The sequence below is a fragment of the Antechinus flavipes genome, chromosome 1, assembly GCF_016432865.1.
Source record: "Antechinus flavipes isolate AdamAnt ecotype Samford, QLD, Australia chromosome 1, AdamAnt_v2, whole genome shotgun sequence".
In the NCBI taxonomy this organism is placed as follows: Eukaryota; Metazoa; Chordata; class Mammalia; order Dasyuromorphia; family Dasyuridae; genus Antechinus; species Antechinus flavipes.
Window position 1 is genome coordinate 721383360 of NC_067398.1, and position 19738 is coordinate 721403097.

Sequence of the window (19738 nt, forward strand, 5' to 3'; positions counted from 1 at the left end):
CCTTACCCGTGTTTTGGCCTTCAGGAACACATGGCTCTCCATATCCTTGCTGGATTTACTGTGGGCAACTCCAGCTTTCCTCATCGCTTCTTCACTGAAACACAGAAGCAGAAAAGATGTTCCTTGTAGCAGCCTCAACTCCAGTTTCTCCTGTTCCTGCTCCCGGGCTTCCCAGGGATGCAGCCAGGCTCGGTCGGGGCAGGGGCCTGTCCTGGGACCTCCCCTCCCAGGTCACGGAGGTGCCGGGGTCAACGGCCCCTCCGGAGTGACGCGTAAACAAACCTCGGAGACCGTTTGGGGAGCCAACAAGTATTTATTCACCGTCCATCGTGTAGAGATTGTTGCTGGGGAAGGAGTTTACAACATTTGGGAAAGCAGAAGAGGGACGTACGGTAAGAGTGGGGAGCAAAGAAATGAGCAGGAAGGTTTCAGAAAAACCTGGGAGGGTGCGTGTGACCAGCGGAGACAGGGAGAGCACTGCAAGGATTGGGGTGGGGAGTGAGGCAATTGGGTTTAAGTGACCTGCCCAGAGTCACCCAGCTAGGAAGTGTTAAGTGGCCATGTCTGAACTCGGGCCCGCCAGTGCTCGCTCCATTGCGACTCAGACGGTCAGCCTGAGTAACTGATCCACAGACCGGCAACCACAATTCCAAGTGATTTGCCGCGAACGTGCTGCCCACCCCCAGGGAGCGAAGCAAAGGACTCGGAGTGCAGACTCAGCTGTGTTTTCTTGCTAAATGTAACCGTTCTGACTGGACCCGCCACGGACTCCCCGGGGCCCTCCCTGCTGCATGGCAATCCTCCTCTATTCTCTCTTGCCTACTCACTAACCCGTGCCCAAACCTCATCTCTCCTCCAAACCTGCCTCTATTTGCAGATAAAATCGCAGCCTTTCTCCCTTCTGCCTATAGGATGAAGTGACCTCACCCCTTACCAAGGCTGGCCTTTGTCCTTGTTCAAGGGATCCCCAGGCCATCCCACCTCCTTCCCCGTCTCTGTCGTCCCCACTTTGACTTATTCTTCACTTTTCCCTCTCTCCTGACTCATTTCCTACTGCCTACCCACAGGCCCCTTGGGCCCATCCTGAAAAAACCCTCGCTTGATCCCTCCAACTCTTGTCCTCCACCTCACGTCCCGAAAAGCTGCCCAGACGAACCTCTGCTTTCTCTCCCGTCACCCCCTTCTTAGGCTCCCACAATCCAGCGCTTCCCCGTCACCTGCCTGCTCTCTCCAAAGTCACTAAGGCCCTCTTAGTTGCCTCTTCACCTTGGCCCCTCGGCAGGCCCCCCTCCCGCCTTGCCCCTCGGACCGATCCTTCTCGGTCTCCTCGGCCGATGGCTCCTCTACGTCAGGGCTTCTTCAGCTTTCTCCACTCGTGACCTCTCGGCACCTGAGAAACTCTTATGCGACCCTGGGTATATAAGTACATAAAACAGCTGCACAAATCAAACACCTGCTGATAAATCACAGTTTCGCATCCCCTCATTCACTTGCGAGCCCAAATACGGGACGGCAATTCCGAACTTAGGAAGCTTTGCTCTCGAAACCTTGCAGGGTCTCCTGGGGGGTCTGTGCTGGGCACTTTCCCGCTCCCCACAACTTCACTAGGTGATCTCATCAGATCCTATGGAGTAAATTACCATCTCAAAGCTTCCCTCTCCTGCACCTTCCACTGAATCTGCCCCGAACTCTCCCCTTCTCCCTCTTCACTAATAGTTCTGGGGGCCCTGCCAGCCTCAGTCCCCGGGCTCACATCCTTCTGGGTGCCATCCTGGATCCTCACTTCCAATCCGTTGCCAAGGCCTGGTGATTTTGCCTCTGTAACATTGCACCCCCTTCTCTCTTTTCCTTTACCTCTTATTTCTCCTTTTGCCCAGTGATACCGACCTCCTCCCTTTTCCAAATCACTCCATCTCTCAACTCTGGACATCTTCTCTGGCTACCCTCCATGGCTGGGATGCTCTGCCTCCTCCTCCTCCATTCCAACCACTGCCCTCCCTGGCTTCCTTGAGTCCTAATTAAAATCCCATCTTCTATAGGAAGCCCTCCCAGTGACGCCTCACTTTCGCCCAGCACCTGGCACGATTCCTGGCACACACCAGGTGCCTGACCCCACATGACTAATGTGGAAATGTGTTTTGTGATGGATTTTGTTGTTCTTGCCTTCACAATGGGGCGGGGTGGAAGAAGGGAGAGAATTTCCAAGTGAAGATAAAACCAAATTTAGAAAGAAAAAAATCACCATGTTTGGAGCAAAATTAGATGAAAAGCACAGCAAAAATTAGATGAAAATAAAGAAAATCATGTGTTTAAGGAGAAACGATTGTGAAAGCGTGCACGCAGGCCTATCAGATCAACTGAGTGAAGTTCCATAAGTGAAAGAGAAAACAATATAGAAACAAGTAGAAATCGTATTCCAAAATGCATGAGACGACAAAATGATTTCATTCTGCTGGAACCACACTGGGGAAAAAGGCCCGGGGATTTCAGTCAGCGAGGCGCAATTCAGCGGGGCATCGTCACAGGCCAAAAAGCGGTGATCTTCGCTGTAAGCCCAGACAGAGGAAGAGGAAGAGGAAGAGGGCCTCCCTGCTACCCTGCTCCAAAAGCCTGCCTCCAGCTCTGGCAGCTGCATTCTCAGAGGGCCCTGTCAAGCCGGCCCCAGAAAGGCAGGGCGAGGAGCAGGTCGGAGAGGCCTCTGGAGACACTGCCGCCCAAGGAGCCTCTGAGGAAACTTCAAATAATTAGTCTGAAGTGGGAGAAGCATAAAAATCTAGCATTTGGAGCTAGACGGGGCCTCAGAGGTGACACAGTTCAGTTTTCCACTTTACAGGCCCCTAAAGACCTAAACCGAGTTGTCTTCCTCACCGTTAAGCTTCTCCACACTCCTCCTCACCCCTGTTTATCCGACCAAGAGCTCAAATCCTGCTGCTTTTACCTCCGCTACATCTGTCACAAGTTACTTGTCCTCTGTACTCACAGCTCAAAAGAAAGGGAGGGAGGGAGGGAAAAAAGGGAGGGAGGGAGGAGGGAAGAAGGATGTGAGTTTGAGGTTGTGAGACAGGTTGGAGCCAGACAAGAGGATTTTCGAATCCTCTGCCAACAGAATTTGTGGGTGCAGCTGAGATCACCAAGTGAAGTGGTGTGGAGGGAGAAGAGAAGAGGCCCGGGGCCAGAGCGCTGGGGAACGCCTACCCTGATGAGTATTCCCTGGGTGTTTCTGGAAGGCTCCGATAAGCTGGTGGCCCTAGGAAGGCCACCAGGACGAGGAAGTGTCCACGCTGGCAGACGACCAATTGTTAACTGATTTTTTTAATCTGGAGAAAGCGACTTGGGTCAAGATATGAAATCAGTCTTCAAGTCCTTAAGGGGCTGTGACAAGAGGGCTTGGCTTGGTTCGGCCTTTTGAGGGCAATGAGGAGCTAGTTTAAAAGTGTGAAAAACATTCTAACCCTGCACACGATTGCGAAAGGCCCAACCCTTCAGAATAAACAGGCCCTGCAGCTCCCGGAGAGGGGGCCGGAAGCCTCAGGTACAGAGTGAGAGAGCCAGCGGCTTACAATTCGGGAACTTGTTCTGCCCGACTGTCCATACTGTCACTCCTTTTCTCTTGATTGGGGGGCAGGGGGCAAGTGCACTGGCAGGAGAATGAAGACTTCAATATAAAATAAACCTTATTCTGAAAAAGGAGAAAACCCTTTCTAACAAATGAAATGGGCTGCTTCACAGGGGCTTCCCCTTTTCAATGTTCTTCAAACAAAGCCTGGAAGACCACTTGTCCCCATGGGCAGAGGACTCTACGCCACGTGAACTAGAACCCGGCTCCTGACCCCAAACCCATGAATCTTCCTACCACAGTCTGGTTGGAGCAGTAAGGATTCCTTCTGGGCTCATAAATACGCATATTCTTGATAGACAATGATAAATGTTGGGGGTGGAGGGGGAGAACTGGGACACTAATACATTGCTGGTGGAATTGTGAACTGATCCAGCCATTCTAGAGAGCAATCTGGAACATGTCCAGAGTTATCGTGCCCTTTGACCTAGCAGTGTCACTACTGGGCTTGTATCCCAAAGAGATCTTAAAGGAGGGAAAGGGACCCACATGTGCACAAATGTTTGTGGTGGCAAGGAACTGGAAAGGAGCGGATGCTCATCGATTAGAGAATGGCCAAACAAGTTCTGGTATATGGATGTTATGGAATATTACTTTTCTATAAGAAACAAGCAGCTGGCTGATTTTCAGCCTGGGGAGACTGACAGAAACTGATGCTGAGGGAAATGAGCAGGACCAGGAGATCATTGCACACGGTAACAACAATACTATGACCCCAAACTGGGAGGACTATGGGAGGATCAGTGAACTTGGCTCTTTTTAACAATGAGATGATTCAGCTCAATTCCAATAGTGATGAAGAGAACATCTGCATCCAAAGAGAGAATTAAGGGGACTGAATGTGGATTACAATATAGTATTTTCACCTCTCTTGTTGTTTTTTGCTTTCCTTTTTTTTTTTTTTTTTTGATTTGATTTTTCTTTGTGTAGATGATAAATGTGGAAATATTTTTAAAAGAACTGCTCATGGGGGCAGCTAGATGGTGCAGTGGATAGAGCACCAGCCCTGAAGTCAGGAGGACCTGAGTTCAAATTTGACCTTAGACACTTAACACTTCCTAGATGTATGATCCTGGACAAGTCACTTAATCCCAATTGCAGGGGGTGGGGAACCTGTTCTTCTTTAATCCATATTGCTTACTATCTAGAGGGGAGTGGGGATTGAAGGGAAGGAGAAAGCAAAAAAAAAGGAAAAACAAAGTAAAAACAAAGTAGATATGCTCCAATTGGGGAATGGATGAACATATAATAGGATATAAATAAAATAAAGTTTTACTATGAAGGGAAGGAGAAAGCTTGGCAACACAAGGCTTTGCAAAGAGGAATGCTGAAAGCTCTCTTTGTATTTGGAAACATAAAAAAGCTATTATTCAAATAAAAAAGGAAAAATAGGCAGATTCATGAAAATGAAATCCTCACATCAGCCAAATCTAAAGAGTCTGTGTCATTCTGCAGGAGACACCTGAGGAAATCTCCACATTAGCGGGGGCAGAGGCTCAGAAGAAAGCAGGCTTTTCGGTGAGTCCAAAGGCTTGTGTTTGCTTAACTATACATCTGGGGGGGGGGGGGGGGCGGAACATTGTTCTAATCGACAGAAAGATTTGATTATGTCCAAACCAGCAAACTGCTTTTCTAAGCCATCCTTATTCGGGAAGGGGGGGGCATTTGGGTTCACCCCCCCCATGAGTAAAATCCCCCTCTCCTCATCTCCTGCTCTGGCTCAGGATATCCTCATCACATCAATACTGCCCATGTGCACCCAGCCTCCCGGAGGTGCTAGGACTGAGCGGAGGCTGGCAAGGAAAGTGAAGGAGAGCAGGATGAGGGGCTTCCTAGCTATTTGGGAGGAAGGGCTGAGGACCTTTATCCAATGGGCCGCTGTCTGTTTTCTCTGCAAAATGGAAGTGGCAGAGCAAAATGCTTAAAGGAGTTGCTACCAAGATAAACTGGGCAATAGGGTGACAGCACCTGGCCTCTCCAGCCCAGATGAGCTAAGTCCTGAAAGAACTGGCAGATGTGGGCCAAGTCACTGTCAGCGATGGCTGGAAAGCTCTGAGAAACTCGGGAGACGGGCCACAAGGTGAAGAAAGCCAGGTGCTGTCCCAGTCTTATTATTATGAGAGCCAAACTCGAGGCCTGGATTCCTGGAGGAAAGTCTCCAGTGGAATGGGGAGTGGCAACTGTGACCCAACCGGGTCCCCGGGCACAGATCACGCCAGACTAACTTCAGACTTTTTAAAAAATGGGATCAATAACGTGACAGAGGAGGGATAAAACTGGGTACAGTTTACCTATTTGAGTTTTTTGTGTTATTCTCGTGGAGAACAAGGAAGCAACATGAGACTCTGCTGACATGACAGGAAGTCTGCAAGGGGGGGGGGGAGGGGGGTCTGTGCTAGAGCCTGTGCTCTTAAGATTCTTCTCAATGATCTGGATAAAGGAATAAAGCGTTTGCTCATCACACTAGCTCCCAAACTGGGAGGACTAACAACCGGATGACCGGATCCAAAAAGGACTTGATGACCAATCAAAAACCGTTCTTAGCTGAAGGCCCCGACCGCCCTGGGTTCGCCCTTTGGGCTGAATCAAATAAGGGGAAATTCAATAGTGAAAATGTTAAGTCTTGCCAAGTACCAAAATGAAGCTTCATAAATCTAAGGTGTGGGACTGGATGGCAGCAAGGAGGGAGGGGATTCCCAGAGCTCAATGAATCTCAATAGAAAAATGGGCTCCGCTGAGAGGGGCAGAGTGCCTAGGAACGGGGTGGGGGAGGGACCGTCCTGTTGCGGTATATCCTCCTTGGGCCTCATCTGAAGCACTGGGTCCAGTTCTGGGAAAAGCTTAGGAAGGACACTGATAAACTGCAGAGGCTCTGGAGTTGGAGCCAAGTCTTGGCTCCCAAATAAGAATGTTTTAAAGTTGTTAAATAATTTTATTGTATTTAAAACTGTAAAAACTATTCTTAGTTCTCTCTCCGATCTTACAAAAACAAGCAGAAGGGGCCAGATTCGGCTCTCGGGCAGGAGTCTGCCAGGCTAAAGAAAGAATCCAGGAAGCCTATGTTGCCTTGGTTGAAGTAACTATGTTTGCCTGGAAATGAGAAGACTCAGGAGCCTGGAGTGAACATGACAGCTGTGCTTAAGTATTTGAAGGGTGTCAGGGGTCCTCAAACTACGCCCACGGGCCAGATGTGGCAGCTGAGGACGTTTATCGCCCTCATCCAGGACTAGGAAGTTTCTTTAGAGGCCCACAAAATAAAGTGTTTGTTTTTACTATAGTCTGGCCCTCCAACAGTCTGAGGGACCGTGAACTGGCCCCCTATTTAAAAAGTATGAGGATCCCTGGACTGTATATGATGATGTCCTGGATAGTGTTTTTGACAGAGAGAAACTCAAGAATTGATCCCTGAGGTGGAAAGGCAGAAGGCCCTGGTGGAGATCAGTTTAGATCCATGGGCCTACTACCCCCTGGGGAGGTCACTCAGTCTGAAATCCAAGTTAATGTCAAACCCTGAGACCCCCCTCTATAGAGAGCTCGAGCAGTCTCACCTTGACATGCCTTGTCAGAAATCCTAGTCATGTTTCTGAGGTTAAATTTTCCCTATAAATTCTACTTAAGGGCCACCCCTGGCTGCTGCCCTCCTTGGGAATCAGTCTACACCATGGTATCTGCCTCATGGTGTCTTTCCCCTTCCCCTTCCCCCAACCACATGGTATCTCCTCTAACTCCACTACGCTTCCCAGTCCCACTTCTCCTCCTTAACTCACTCTTTCAGGATTCAGCCTGCCAGCTAAGGGCATGTCCCAACCTCATGGGGTTGCTCCCTTTCTACTGGGCAATTTTGAGTTCCACTGAGGAACTTGTCCTTCCATGCTCTCCCACTCTACTTGATATTTACCATTTCTGGTGTCTATTGCATCCCTCCATTTTGTGTGTAACCCATTCCCCCAAATAAATCTACCTTTTGCCAAAGAGAATGGCCGCTGTGAATTCTTCACATGACCGAAGCCCAACTTTTGGCGCCGGCCATCACCTGGCGTCTACACCCCCACATCATTTTGGTCCTTGAACCCCATCATTTGGTGCCAAAACCCCAAACCCATATCATCAACCACATCATATTATGGACGAGAAATCAGACTGTTTTTTGTTTGTCCCTAAAGGGTGGAACCGGAAGTGACGGCAGAAGTTGCAAAGGGGCAAATTCAGGCTGGATGTCAGGAAATACTTCCCTAAAATTCACGTCCCCCAAAGTGGAAGGATGCTGGGTTCTTCCCCTTCCTCAATAGGTGACACTGAGGCTTCCTTTCATGGACTCCATGACCAATGAGGCTTCTTCTAACCCTCAAACCATGTTATTCGGTGACTTACGTGTTCTCTCGACCCCTTCCCTTGAGGACAGGGACCATGGTTTTTGATCTGTTATTTCTGGAACCCGGCACAGTGACGACACCCTTCAAGTTCTTAACAAATGCGGTGTCATTCACTTATCCTCTCCTCTTAGCTCCCAGGGACTCTTTGATCTACACCTCCCCACCTGACTGGGATAACTACCCTCAAAGGTGAAATCAAAATGCTTATCGGGTACTGATATTTCTAGCAAAGGCGGCTGGGTATTTTGGGGTTCTGAATTGCAAGATTCAGACTTATGAAAGAAAATTCAGATTTTATAAATAATCAAAGATGGGAACTCTGGACTAGCTTATTCTCAGGAATTGCTAAAGCAGCCTATCCTATTCCGGTATCAACCATGATGGGAACCCAAGTTTTCCCAGACAGCCTTGATTGGAACTCAATTTTTCCAGACTGTCTTTAAGAGAGTCTCAACATCTCAATACATAATCTTGTCACTCCCTAGATCCCGCCTTTATTTCCTCCCCTCCTTCTGAGCTATCTAACTCCATTCTGGCTCCTTCTCTTACTCCGTAGATCCTACCCTAACTTCTTATCTCCCCTGAGCTATAATAGTTGTGTTCCTAAAAGCAAACTGCTCACTCATCTAGGATTCTGCCTAGCCTAGTTGTGCTTGCAATTCACATCATAAACAGCAAATCTCCGTCAACTGCGATGAACGTCTCTGACATAATTGCTTTATGCTACAAACAGAATCTCTATTATACTGTTTTTATAATATTCCTTCACAATTATGCTTTCCCAAGTTTATTTCTTATTTCTGCTCCACCTTACTATTTCCGGTACCTTTATTACTGCTTCAATGTGACGGAATATAGCTTCTAGGGGAGACAGCAATGATTTTAAGATCCCCAGACCTTAGAGTGCTGCTGTTCTAACAATCTGGCAGGGATTCTAAAGTCTTCTGGCTTTGGAATCTGTGATCCCGAGGTCCACTCCCCCGCCCCCAACCTTGAAATACTAATGATTGGGCATTCTGTTGATCAATGATGGTAGAAGTCTTCTGGTCTAAGAATATAATATTTCTTCTCTTGGGCTTTAGGGAAAACATATCCATTAGTTGGGAAATGGCTGAATAACTGACAGTATATGAATGCAATGGAATATTATTGTTCTCTAAGAAATGATGAGCAGGAGGATTTCAGAGAGGCCTGGAGAGACTTACGGGACCTAATGCTGAGGGAAGTGAGCAGAACCAAGAGAGCATTGTACACTTCAACAACTAGATTATACAATGACCAATTCTGATGGATGTGGCTCTTTTCAACAATGAGGTGACTCAGACCAATTCCAATGGTCTTGTGATGGAGAGAGAGTCATCTGCACCCAGAAAGAAGAGTGTGGGGACTGAGTGTGAATCACAACATAGTCTTTTTACCTTTTTTGTTTTCTTTCTCATTTTTTCCCTTTTTGATCTGATTTTTCTTGGGCAGCACGATAAATGTGGAAATATGTTTAAAGAATATATTAGCAGGGAGCAGATAGGTGATGCAGTGGTTAGAGTACCAGCCCTTTAGTCAGGAGAACCTGCGTTCAAATCTTGTCTCAGATACTTAACACTTCCTAGCTGTGTGACCCTGGGCAAAAAATGTATATTGGATTATGTTGCTGTTGAAGGGAAGGGGTGGGAAGAAGAAAAATTTAGAACATAAGGTTTTTTTAATAGCTTTTTATTTACAAGATATACGCATGGATAATTTTTCAGCATTGACAACTGCAAAACCTTTTGTTCCAACTTTTCCTCTCCTTCCTCCACTCCCTCCCCCAGATGGGGGTACTAATACATATTCAATATGGAATATAAGGTTTTGCAAGGGTGCATGTTGAAAACTATCCTTGCATATATTTTGAAAAAAAAAATGTGGCAGAAATATGGAAGTCAAAAGAAATGAAAAGAAACAAACTAAAAAATGAAATGAGGCAGAAATATGGGATGAAGCCAGGTTCTCAGCTGAGAGGGTGGGAAGAAGAGGGGGGCAATGAGTACTTAAGGAGGGATGAAAAGGTCTGGAAGGACCGCTGTGGAGGATGGGGTAAGTAAGTATGGAAGTAAGGACGATGGATTACCTTGCTGTGGTGAGGGCTCACTTCAGATTACATAAATCTGTAAGAGACCCAGACAGAATGGGTTCATGAGTTTTTCTTGCTCTGTTCAGTAGCATGTAAGCAGGTGCAAAGGTAGCAGATGGTGGAAAGGATGCACGGCTGAAGCTTGGCAGGGCAAGATTGGCAATATCAGAGAAAGGAATAAGGGATTCAAGAGAAGGGGACAGGATAGAGTTGAATTCATTCACCAAGGGGTCAAAATGAAGAAGGGAGAGAATAAATCCTCTGCAGCAGTGATGGCCTGGGGGAAACCTGAGGGGTCAAGAGAACAGTGCTTGGGGCTGCAAAGAAGTTGGGGAGATGGAATGACAAGAGATTGTGATGGAACAAGGGACTTTTAGAGTTTATGCCCTATTACCAAAAACTTTAACTTACCTTTTCCAGTCTCATCCATTACTCTTTCATGTATTCTTCAGCTCAGCTACCTATGGGGTTCCCTCAATCACAACTCAGCTCCTATTCCCCCCTCTCCCCCACCCTCGTGCCCCTTACCCCTATTGGTAAATCCTAGGAACTTTCCCTTTTGAGGAAGAGCCTGGGACAATCATCTCTCACACTCTAGATGAGCCCTCCATGGCCCTGAGCAGGTAACCCCTCCACTCACTTGTTTGGGTTAGCTTTCCCATTGGAATCTAATTCCTGGAGCTTATATGCACATCCCCAGCACAATGCGTGGCACCCAGGACATCCCCTCGTCCCCAGCCCATGCCAGCCTTTGCAAGGGCAGCCCTAGTTGGTAGGCCCTTTCCCATCCCTTGGAATCCCTGGGCTTTTTTTCAAAGAGCCTCACCTCCTACATAAGACCTAAGTCAGTGCTCCAGCTGTGAGTGCTGCCCTCCCGAAATCACCTGATGTTTATTCTGCAGAGGATTAGGTGAGGACATATATTATCAGTTTTTTAAGGCCCAGACTGCCCCGTGCATACTGTTTACACATTGCCCGCACGCAGCAGGTGCTTACTAAAATGCTTGTAGAACAGCACGGAATCTTGGGGGTTGTGAAAAAGCCCATTTTCAATCTGCGACTTGTTTCCTTACAAGGTCTAGACATCCACTACATAATGTCTTTTCCAGGTCTGATCAATTTGTCCAGAAAAGATCGAAGAACTTCTTTGCTTCTCCACCAGATGGCAGGAGTGGCTCGGCAAGCTTAATGCGGCCTGAGGTTGTCCCCAAGGAGAGGAGCTTGCCTGTCACCTACAGGCAAGAGTGTTTATGCCCCAGGAACCAGGAACTCTCCCAACTTCAAAGGAAGAGGACTGCCTTCGGGCCCGCAGCCACTGGGGCCCCAGAATTCCATGGCCCCGGCCTTCCCTGGTTTTCCTTATTCTGCTCTTTCCCTTGCCCCAGGCCAGGAAAGCCTCCGAGGGCTTAGCATCCAGAACGACATTCCGTTGAACCCAAACCCATAAAAAGCCTCTAACAAGAGCAAAATCGGCAGGTATAAAATGCCGGAATACCAAGCTGGAGAGGGCCCAGGGCCTACCCTGAAGTAACTTCCTCCTCTAAAGGGAGGGAAGTACACAAGTATACAATCTAACTACTATCCAAGTGAGTCGAGTAAACTGTAAAAACTGTGTAAAATAACCACTGAAAATGACCTGAGTGAACTCTGTAATCACAGAAATCACGTCCCCTTTGATCTGCAAAAAAGAGAGATTGGGGTGTCCCAGTCCAAGGAGTCTAGAGGGAAGGCCCGGCCTTCCAGGGTGAGACAAGCGGCATTATTCAAGGCAAACCAACTCCCATTGATCTTTTGGGGAGTCACATCCTCATTCAGGAAAATTCTAATTTTCATTTAATTGAGAGAAATCCTGGTCTGAATATCGATTTAAACGGCCCAGATCTGCTCGTAAAGTAGGTTTCTGTCCACCCATTTCTTTGCAGAGTGTCCAAAGTAGTATGCTTTGCCCCTTTGGCATAACTGCCAGGACCCTGCCCGCTTTGAAGACGTTCTCTTCTCAGTGCTTGCCTCCATTTCCCTAATAGGACTTTGCCACCAGGAAGTCAGTCTCTTCGCAAAGCTGACCTCTGCAGTGCCAATAAAACTTCCTTTTTGCCATTAATATTTCAGGTTCGTGAATGGTTTCACGAAGGTCCTGCGCCTCCAATCGAAAGGGGATTCCCACAACTCTCTGATTGCCACTAGAACCCCATCATGAAGACAAGTGAAACAAATGCGAAAGTAGCTTTGGGAACAGGAGAGATTCATTGGGGTGAGAAGAACTGGAGGAAGCTAGCTCGAGAGCCTCCTTTCTTTTTGCCCAAAGGAAGGAAACTGAGACACAGGGCAAATAAGTGAGCGGCCTAGGTCACAAAGAAGGCAAAGACTAGCACTGGCCCCCAGAAAGTCCTGATCATCTTCCTGGGTTACAGCCTCCGGGCTTCCATCCTAGGGGGAGCAGACAGAGAAAGCAAAGGTGGAGAGAAGGAGAGGGACCAGAACACAGAATATAAACACGACAGGGAACAGTTCTAGATCAAGTGAGAAAAGTAAGCAGCCTACCAGTTTGGGGAAGGCCGGGAAGGCCAGGGCAAGATGTTATAGTCTACTCGACACACAATGAAGCCACAGAAAGTGGTGCAATGATACACTTACATCTCTGTTATAAGCAGCAATGGGAAGGAAGGCTTGGAGAGGGAGAGACTGGGTAGAAAGACCGATTACATTCACAAAGGAAGAATGAGGCCCGAAGGAGGAGCACAGATATGAGGAGGGGTCACACGTGCGGATCCCCCTTGCTTCTAGTACCCATGCTGAGGCACTTTAAGGTCTCATCAGATCACTCAGGTAAGTGCGGCTCCCTAGGAGGCTTCAGTGAAAAAGGGGAAAACTCCAGGAGCTAGAAGACTGAGGGAAAGGGAAGGTAATGAAGAAAAGCCAAGTTCCTCATAGCTTTATCCAGTTACCATTTCAAACTCTTTCAGTTCAGCTAATTTAAAGCCCTAAGAAAATTTAAAAGAAACTTATAAAAGGCTTGGGTATTGATTTTTCCTTCCTTTTTTTTTTCTTTTGCTGAGGCAAATGGGGTTAAGCGACTTGCTCAAGGTCACACAGTCAGGAAGTGTTAAGTGTCTGAGGCCAGATTTGAACTCGGGTCCTCCTGACTTCAGGGCTGGTGCTCTATCTACTGCACCACCTAGCTGCCCACTGGGTATTGATTTCAAGAGAGAAAAAACATAAATTTGAAAAAGTAGCTTGGAAGGTCATTAGAGGAAGCTACTCTACTCCAAGCCTCTTGAAGAAAGGCTTATTCATTTCTCATATGGTATTAACAGTATTTAAAAAAATAAAAATCTTAGACCTCCAAAAGAGCAACTTGGAACTATGTCCAAAAGACTAGCAAACTGTATAACCTCTGACCTGGCAATACATGGGTCTGTATCCCAAAGTGATTAGAAAAAAAGGAAAAGGAGCTTTATTTCCAAAAATATTTCTAGCAGCTCTTGGCAAAGAATTAGAACTTGGGGGATGCCCGTCAATTGGGAAATGGCTAAATAAGCTGCGGTATGTAATTGTGAGGGAATACTAATGTGCTCTAAGAATGAGCAGGGTGAGTTCAGAAAAACCTGGCAAGATTTACACGAACCCATGCAAAATGAAATGAGCAGAACCAGGAGAACACGGCACACGGTAACACTGTACGTTAATCAGCTGTGAATGACAGCTATTCTCAGCAGCACAATGATGCAAGACAGTTCTGAAGGACTTCCGATGAGGGGGTGGAGCCAAGATAGCCAGAACAGACAGGACACAGCCTGAGTTCTCCCCAGTTTCCCTCTGAATCACAGATCCAGTCTCTAACTGGGTTTTGGAGAACCCAGAAACATTTAGAATATAATCATTTTCCAGCTTAAGATATCTTGGAAGGACTTCAGGAAAAGTCTCAATTGGGCAGAGGGGAACATGGCTTTGAAGGGAAGCCCAGCCCAGCGTATCTACTGAGAGGCTCTTAGGCAAAATACAGCAGTTCTGGCTAATCCAACTTCCAACACAAGTACAGAAGGCAACCTGCGAGCCCCTGAACCCCAGCCTAACTCGACCAGGTCTACTCCGTGCAATGGGAAAGCCTGTAATACTATCTCCCCCAGCCCAGTCAGTGAGAAGTCCCTGTTCATCTGAAGAGGAAGCTCAAGACAATCTCCTTTGTGTCCTGGAGCAGAGCTCAACCTTTAAAAATGAACAGGAAAGCAAAAGGAGCTCTGACCATAGAGAGCTACTATGGAGACAGGGAAGATCAGAACACAAATCAAAATGGACAGCAAAGGCAGGGTCCCTTCAGGGGGATATGTCTCCAGCCCAAAAGGCTCTCCAAAAGGATCTTAAGAGAGTCAGAAGAAAAATGGGGCAAGGAAATGAGAAATGGAGGAAAATTATGAAAGATTTGAGGAAAAAGCCAAAAACTTGGAAAAGGAAGCACAGACTGACTGAAGAAAACAACTTTTTTCTTTTTTTCAATTGTAGCTTTTTATTTTCAAAATACATGCAAAGATAGTTTCCAGCATTTACCTTGCAAAATCTTGCTTTCCAAAGTTTTTTCCCTATTTTCCCCTTTCCCTCTCCCTTAGACAGCAAGTAATCCAATATAAATTAAACATGTGTAATTCTTCTAAACACATTTCCACAATTATCATGATAAAAGATCAGCTCATGATCAGATCAAAAAGAAAAAAAAATGAGAAAGGAAAAAAAAGCAAGCAAACAACAACAGCAGCAAAGGTGAAAATACTATGTTGTGATCCACACTCAGTTCCCATAATCCTCTCATTGGATGCGGATGGTTCTCTCCATCACAAATCTATTGGAACTGGCCTGAATTACCTCATTGTTGCACACAACCAAGTCCATCATCACATAACCTTGCCATTACTGTATACAATGTTCTCTTTGTTCTACTCACTTCACTTAGCACCAATTCATGCAAGTCTCTCCAAGACTTTCTTCCAACATAAATTTGGCAAAAAGGACTCATGAAAAAATGAAAAAATTCCAGAGAAAGAACTTATGATCTGAACGCAGATCAAAGCAGAATATCTTTTACTTTCTTGATTTTCTTCATGGATTTTTTTTTTGGGGGGGGTCTCAGTTTTCTCTCACAACATGACTAATATAGAAATGTTTTACAAGGCTGTTATATATATGTATGTATATCTATCTATCTATATATCCCATATCAAAATGGATTTCTTTTCAATGAGGGGAGAATAAAGGGAGGAAGAGAATCTGGAACTCAAAATTTAAAAAAGAATGTTAAAAATAGTTTTTATATGTAATTAGAAAAAAAATAAAACTTTTCAAACAAAAAATAAAATAAAATAAAAGGAGAAAAAACCCTCCACATAAGGAAAAGTAGAGTCTATCATTTGGAGGACAATTGAACAAACAGTAATATATGATTGAAATGGAATATTATTGTACCTTAGAAATGACAAATATTAAGGATTGAGAGAAACCTGGCAAGGTCTGAAAAAGTGGCTATGATTCAGGGAATCAGGAAGTCTTCTGGTTGAATCCTGTCTCCTCCATTGACTAACCATTTGACCCTGGGCCAGACTGAGTCACATCTCTTTAAGACTCCTCATCTCAAAGGATATGAACTGACAACTTTCAGATGAAGAAATTAAGGCCATTTCTAGTCATATGAAAAAATGCTCTAAATCACTATTGATTAGAGAAATGCAAATGAAGACAATTCTGAGATAGCTGTACACACCTTTCAGATTGGTTAAGATAATGACAAAGGTTGGAGGGAATGTGGGAAAACTGGGACACTGATGCATTGTTGGTGGAATTGTGAAATGATCCAACCATTCTGGAAAGCAGTCTGGAACCATGTCCAAACGGCTATAAAACAGTGCATACCCTTTGATTCAGCAGTTTTTCTACTGGGCCTGTATCTCAAAGAGATCATAAAAAGGCTCCACATGTGCAAAAATGTTTGTAGTAGCTCTTTTCAGGTAAAGAATTGGAAAATGAGTAGATGCCCATCAATTGGGGAATGGCTGAATAAGTTATTATATACAAAAGTAATGGAATATTACTGTTCTATAAAAGATGGACAGATTTTAGAAAAGTCTGGAAGGATTTACAGGAACTGATGAGTGAAACAAGCAGAACCAGGAAAAACACCGTAAAAACAAAATTATGTGATGATAGACTTGGCTCTTCTCAGCGGTTCTGTGATCTGAGGCAATCCCAATAAACTTTGGACGGAAAATGCCATCTGCAGCTAGAGAGAGAACTATGGAGAATGACTGTAAATCAACACAGGCTGTTCACTAATTTTTTTCTTTTGTAGTTTTTCCCTTTTGTTCTGATTTTTCTCTCCCATGATTCCTATGGAGACACATAAAAAATGAATGTACGTGTATAACCTCAAAAAGTGTTATTTTATATATAACTGGGGAAAAGTTTAAAAAAAAAAAAAGAGCTATAAAACGAGGGACTTGAACTCAACGTGCTTTTTAAGGATCCTTCTACCTCAAAATCAACGATGCCGTAACTTGATGTTGAGCAAAATATGCAGAGCCCCAACAGTCTATATGATGACCAAAAGGCCAAAGGAAAACACACCTCTCCCTGAAAGAGCTGAGAAAGAGGTGAAGAACTGCATCTCATTCTTTACTACACTGCTCTTAAGTGTGCAATACACACTCATATGCTATCAGATTGGGGGGAGGGAGGGAAGAGAAGGAATAAGTATTTATTAATCACAACTCCGCCAGGCACCGTGCTAAGCTATTTGTAGTTATAATCTCATTTGATATTCCTCACAATCCTGGGAGCATGATCCTGTTATTATTATCCCTATTTTACAAGAAACTGAGGCAAACAAGATAAAGTGACTTGCCCAGAGTCACACAGCTAGTTAAGTGTCTGTGTCCAGATTTAAACTCTGGGATGATGAGCCTCCCTGACTTCAGGCTCCCTCTCTACCCAGAAAGCTGCCAAAAAAGATTTTACCATTCTGAGAAATGCAGTGACCAAAGGTGACTTTGGAGGACTGAGAGGAAAGCAGATCTCCCACTTCTCATTGGAGATGTGGAAAAGAGAATGGACCATTTTAAAGGAAAAAGTGGAGACAACCATGCCCAGGGCTTTGTGCTTCATTGGGAGGCCGGGACAGTGAAAGAAGTCTGGGGCCTGGGAACCCTTAGGCTTCAATGGGAAGGGTCCCAGCAAAGTGCTAGAGGGCCAGCCTGCCCCCAAGAAGTGTCAGAGAGGGAGCAGAAGCCCCAGAGAAGCAGGGACGATCCGCCAAAGGTCAGTCTCTCTCTGACTGGGAGGCCATTGCGTTGTCTGACCTCCCTCCTCTTCCCTCTGCCTCTAATTTATCTCATTCCCAGTCTGCAACTGTGTCGGCAAAGGCTGCCCTGCAACTCCTTCAGATGCTGTGATCCACAGCTGGGGAGGCTCTCGGAGAACTGACCACCTGCCCCTTAACAAAGGAGACTGAGAATGGTCAGTGAGACAGGACGAGAAGCCAGAGAGAGGAGTCTCATGGAAAAGAGGCTGGCTGACACAGTGTCAAAGGTTACAGAAAGGTCAAGAAGGTTGGGGACTGAGAGAAGGACATTCAATTGAGCAGGTAAGGGGACATTAGGAACTTTGGAGAGAGGCTGGAAGCCAGCCTTGGGGAGTTAAGAAGAGAGTGCGAGGGGAGAGGAGCCCGTTCAATCCACATGAAGCACCTACCACACAGGCAAAAGGCCCCTCAAACGTTAAGGGGTCACAGATCCAGAAGAGACCTCTGAGATCATCATGCCCTTATTTTACATATGAGAAAACTGAGGCCTGAGATTACATGACCCATCCAAGGTCACCAATCAGTCTCAGAGGAAGCACTTGAAGCTCACCCTGCATCACAGCTTTGCCTCAGCTTAATTAAGAAATATCCACTTATTAAGCATCTCCCAGGGACACCAAGTCAGAATGGCCCTGGGCCTTGTCCTCCTAGCTCCGAGGCAAGTGAGCTCCCTCCTCCGTGCACCGGCCCATCCCAGGATCCCCCTGCGCCCAGCCACTCTGCCTCTTCCATCTCTTTTTTCTTCATCATTAGAATAAAATCTTCTTGAAGGAAGCCCTCACTATGTGACCGCAGCGTACTAAGAGCAAGGATTCTCTCTTGGGCTCTCCAGGGCCCAGCACAGAGAACAGATTTCCCATGAGTTCCCTCTCACAATAGCTAACATTCCGACGTAGGTGCCAAAGTTTCTAAAGCACTGGATCGCTATCACACCCCATTTTAAAACAACTTGGGAGCAAAATATTGTTCTGTCCCTTTTTGCCCAGGAAAAAACAAATTCAGAAGCCAAATGACTTGCCCAAAGTCCCAGGGGGCCACTTCCAAGATCCTTGCTTTCAGTGGCCCTGGATCCACAGTGGGAGGGAAGCACAACCCAGAGGCTCTTCTGGTTTTTCTCCCCCCCTCCTCCCTTCTCCTTTCCCCCCTTCCCTCCCACATCTGACTAAGCCAATGGGTCTCGAAATAATGCTTTTAAATGCAGAAAACCAAATACACAGGACTACAAACGAAATTAAGTACACTGAAATGTAATTATTAACAAAGTTTTTCTTTTAAAGTTTACAAACCTCAGCATAAAAATCCCTGATTAAATGTGGGGAAAAAAAAATGAAGCCCCTGAGACTTGAAGGAATAAGGGACTGCACCAAGGTAAAGAAGGAGCTACAACAAGAGATGTGAATTAGAAACCACAGGATGGGCAAGTGATTAGATGAGGGTGGGAAGGGCAGAGGCAAGAAAATGGCAACTCGAGAACAACTGGGAAATCAGGAAGGGAGGAAAGGTCTGGGGGAAGAGAAGGTCAGTTCTGAACAGGCTGGATTTAAGACAGAACATCCAGATAGAGATGTTCAGTAGGCAGGGAGAGAAACAAGAAAAGAGGCCAGGAGAGAGAGGTTAGGGTTATATAAATAGACCAGACAGTCATCAGCATAAAGATAAGAACTGAATTCATGGAAGCTTATGAGAACACCAGAGAAGAAGGCCCAGGAGAGAGTACTTGGGGACATCCAAGGTTAATGGGTTTGATCTGGATAAAAAGAAAATCCAGCAAAAGAGTAAGAAAAACAGATCAGAGAGTCTAGGAGAACCAGGAGGGAGCAGTGTCAGAAACACCCAGAAGAACATCAAGAAGAGGGTGATGGATAGCGTCCAAAGCTGCAAGAGGCAAGATAGATAAGGACTGAAAAAAGGCCTTAAGATGAGGCGACTGAGGAAGTCACCGGCAAAATGGCAGAGCGGTTCCAGCAGCTGAATGGGTGGTCAGAAGCCAGACCGCAGAGTTAAGAAGAGAATGAGGGGAAAGGAGGCGGAGGATTTCTCCTTTAGCCAGGAGAGGGTGGGGATCTAGCAAGACAGCCATTAGCGTTGGATGGATGAGCTGATGGCTTTCTGAGGGGCAGAGAGATGTGGGCAGGTTTGTGGGCAGTAGGGAGCCAGCCAGCGGGCAGAGAAAGATGGAAGATTAGTAAGAAAGAGGGATGACAGCGGGGGCAATCTGCAGGAGAACATGGCACAGAAGAGGATCACTTGGGCAGGTAGACAGGCTTGCCTCGGCAAGAAGAAAGGCCACCTGTTCA

General features: G+C 46.1%; 1 protein-coding gene across 1 annotated transcript in view; it reads right to left on the reverse strand.

The window, feature by feature from the left end:
* Window positions 1-19738, reverse strand: part of MED15 (mediator complex subunit 15) — a 67357-nt gene that overhangs the window by 37508 nt on the left and 10111 nt on the right. Inside the window, exon 2 of the mRNA XM_051973318.1 lies at window positions 7-94. Coding sequence (XP_051829278.1) covers window positions 7-94 — 88 coding nt within the window. The remainder of the gene's footprint in view (window positions 1-6; window positions 95-19738) is intronic.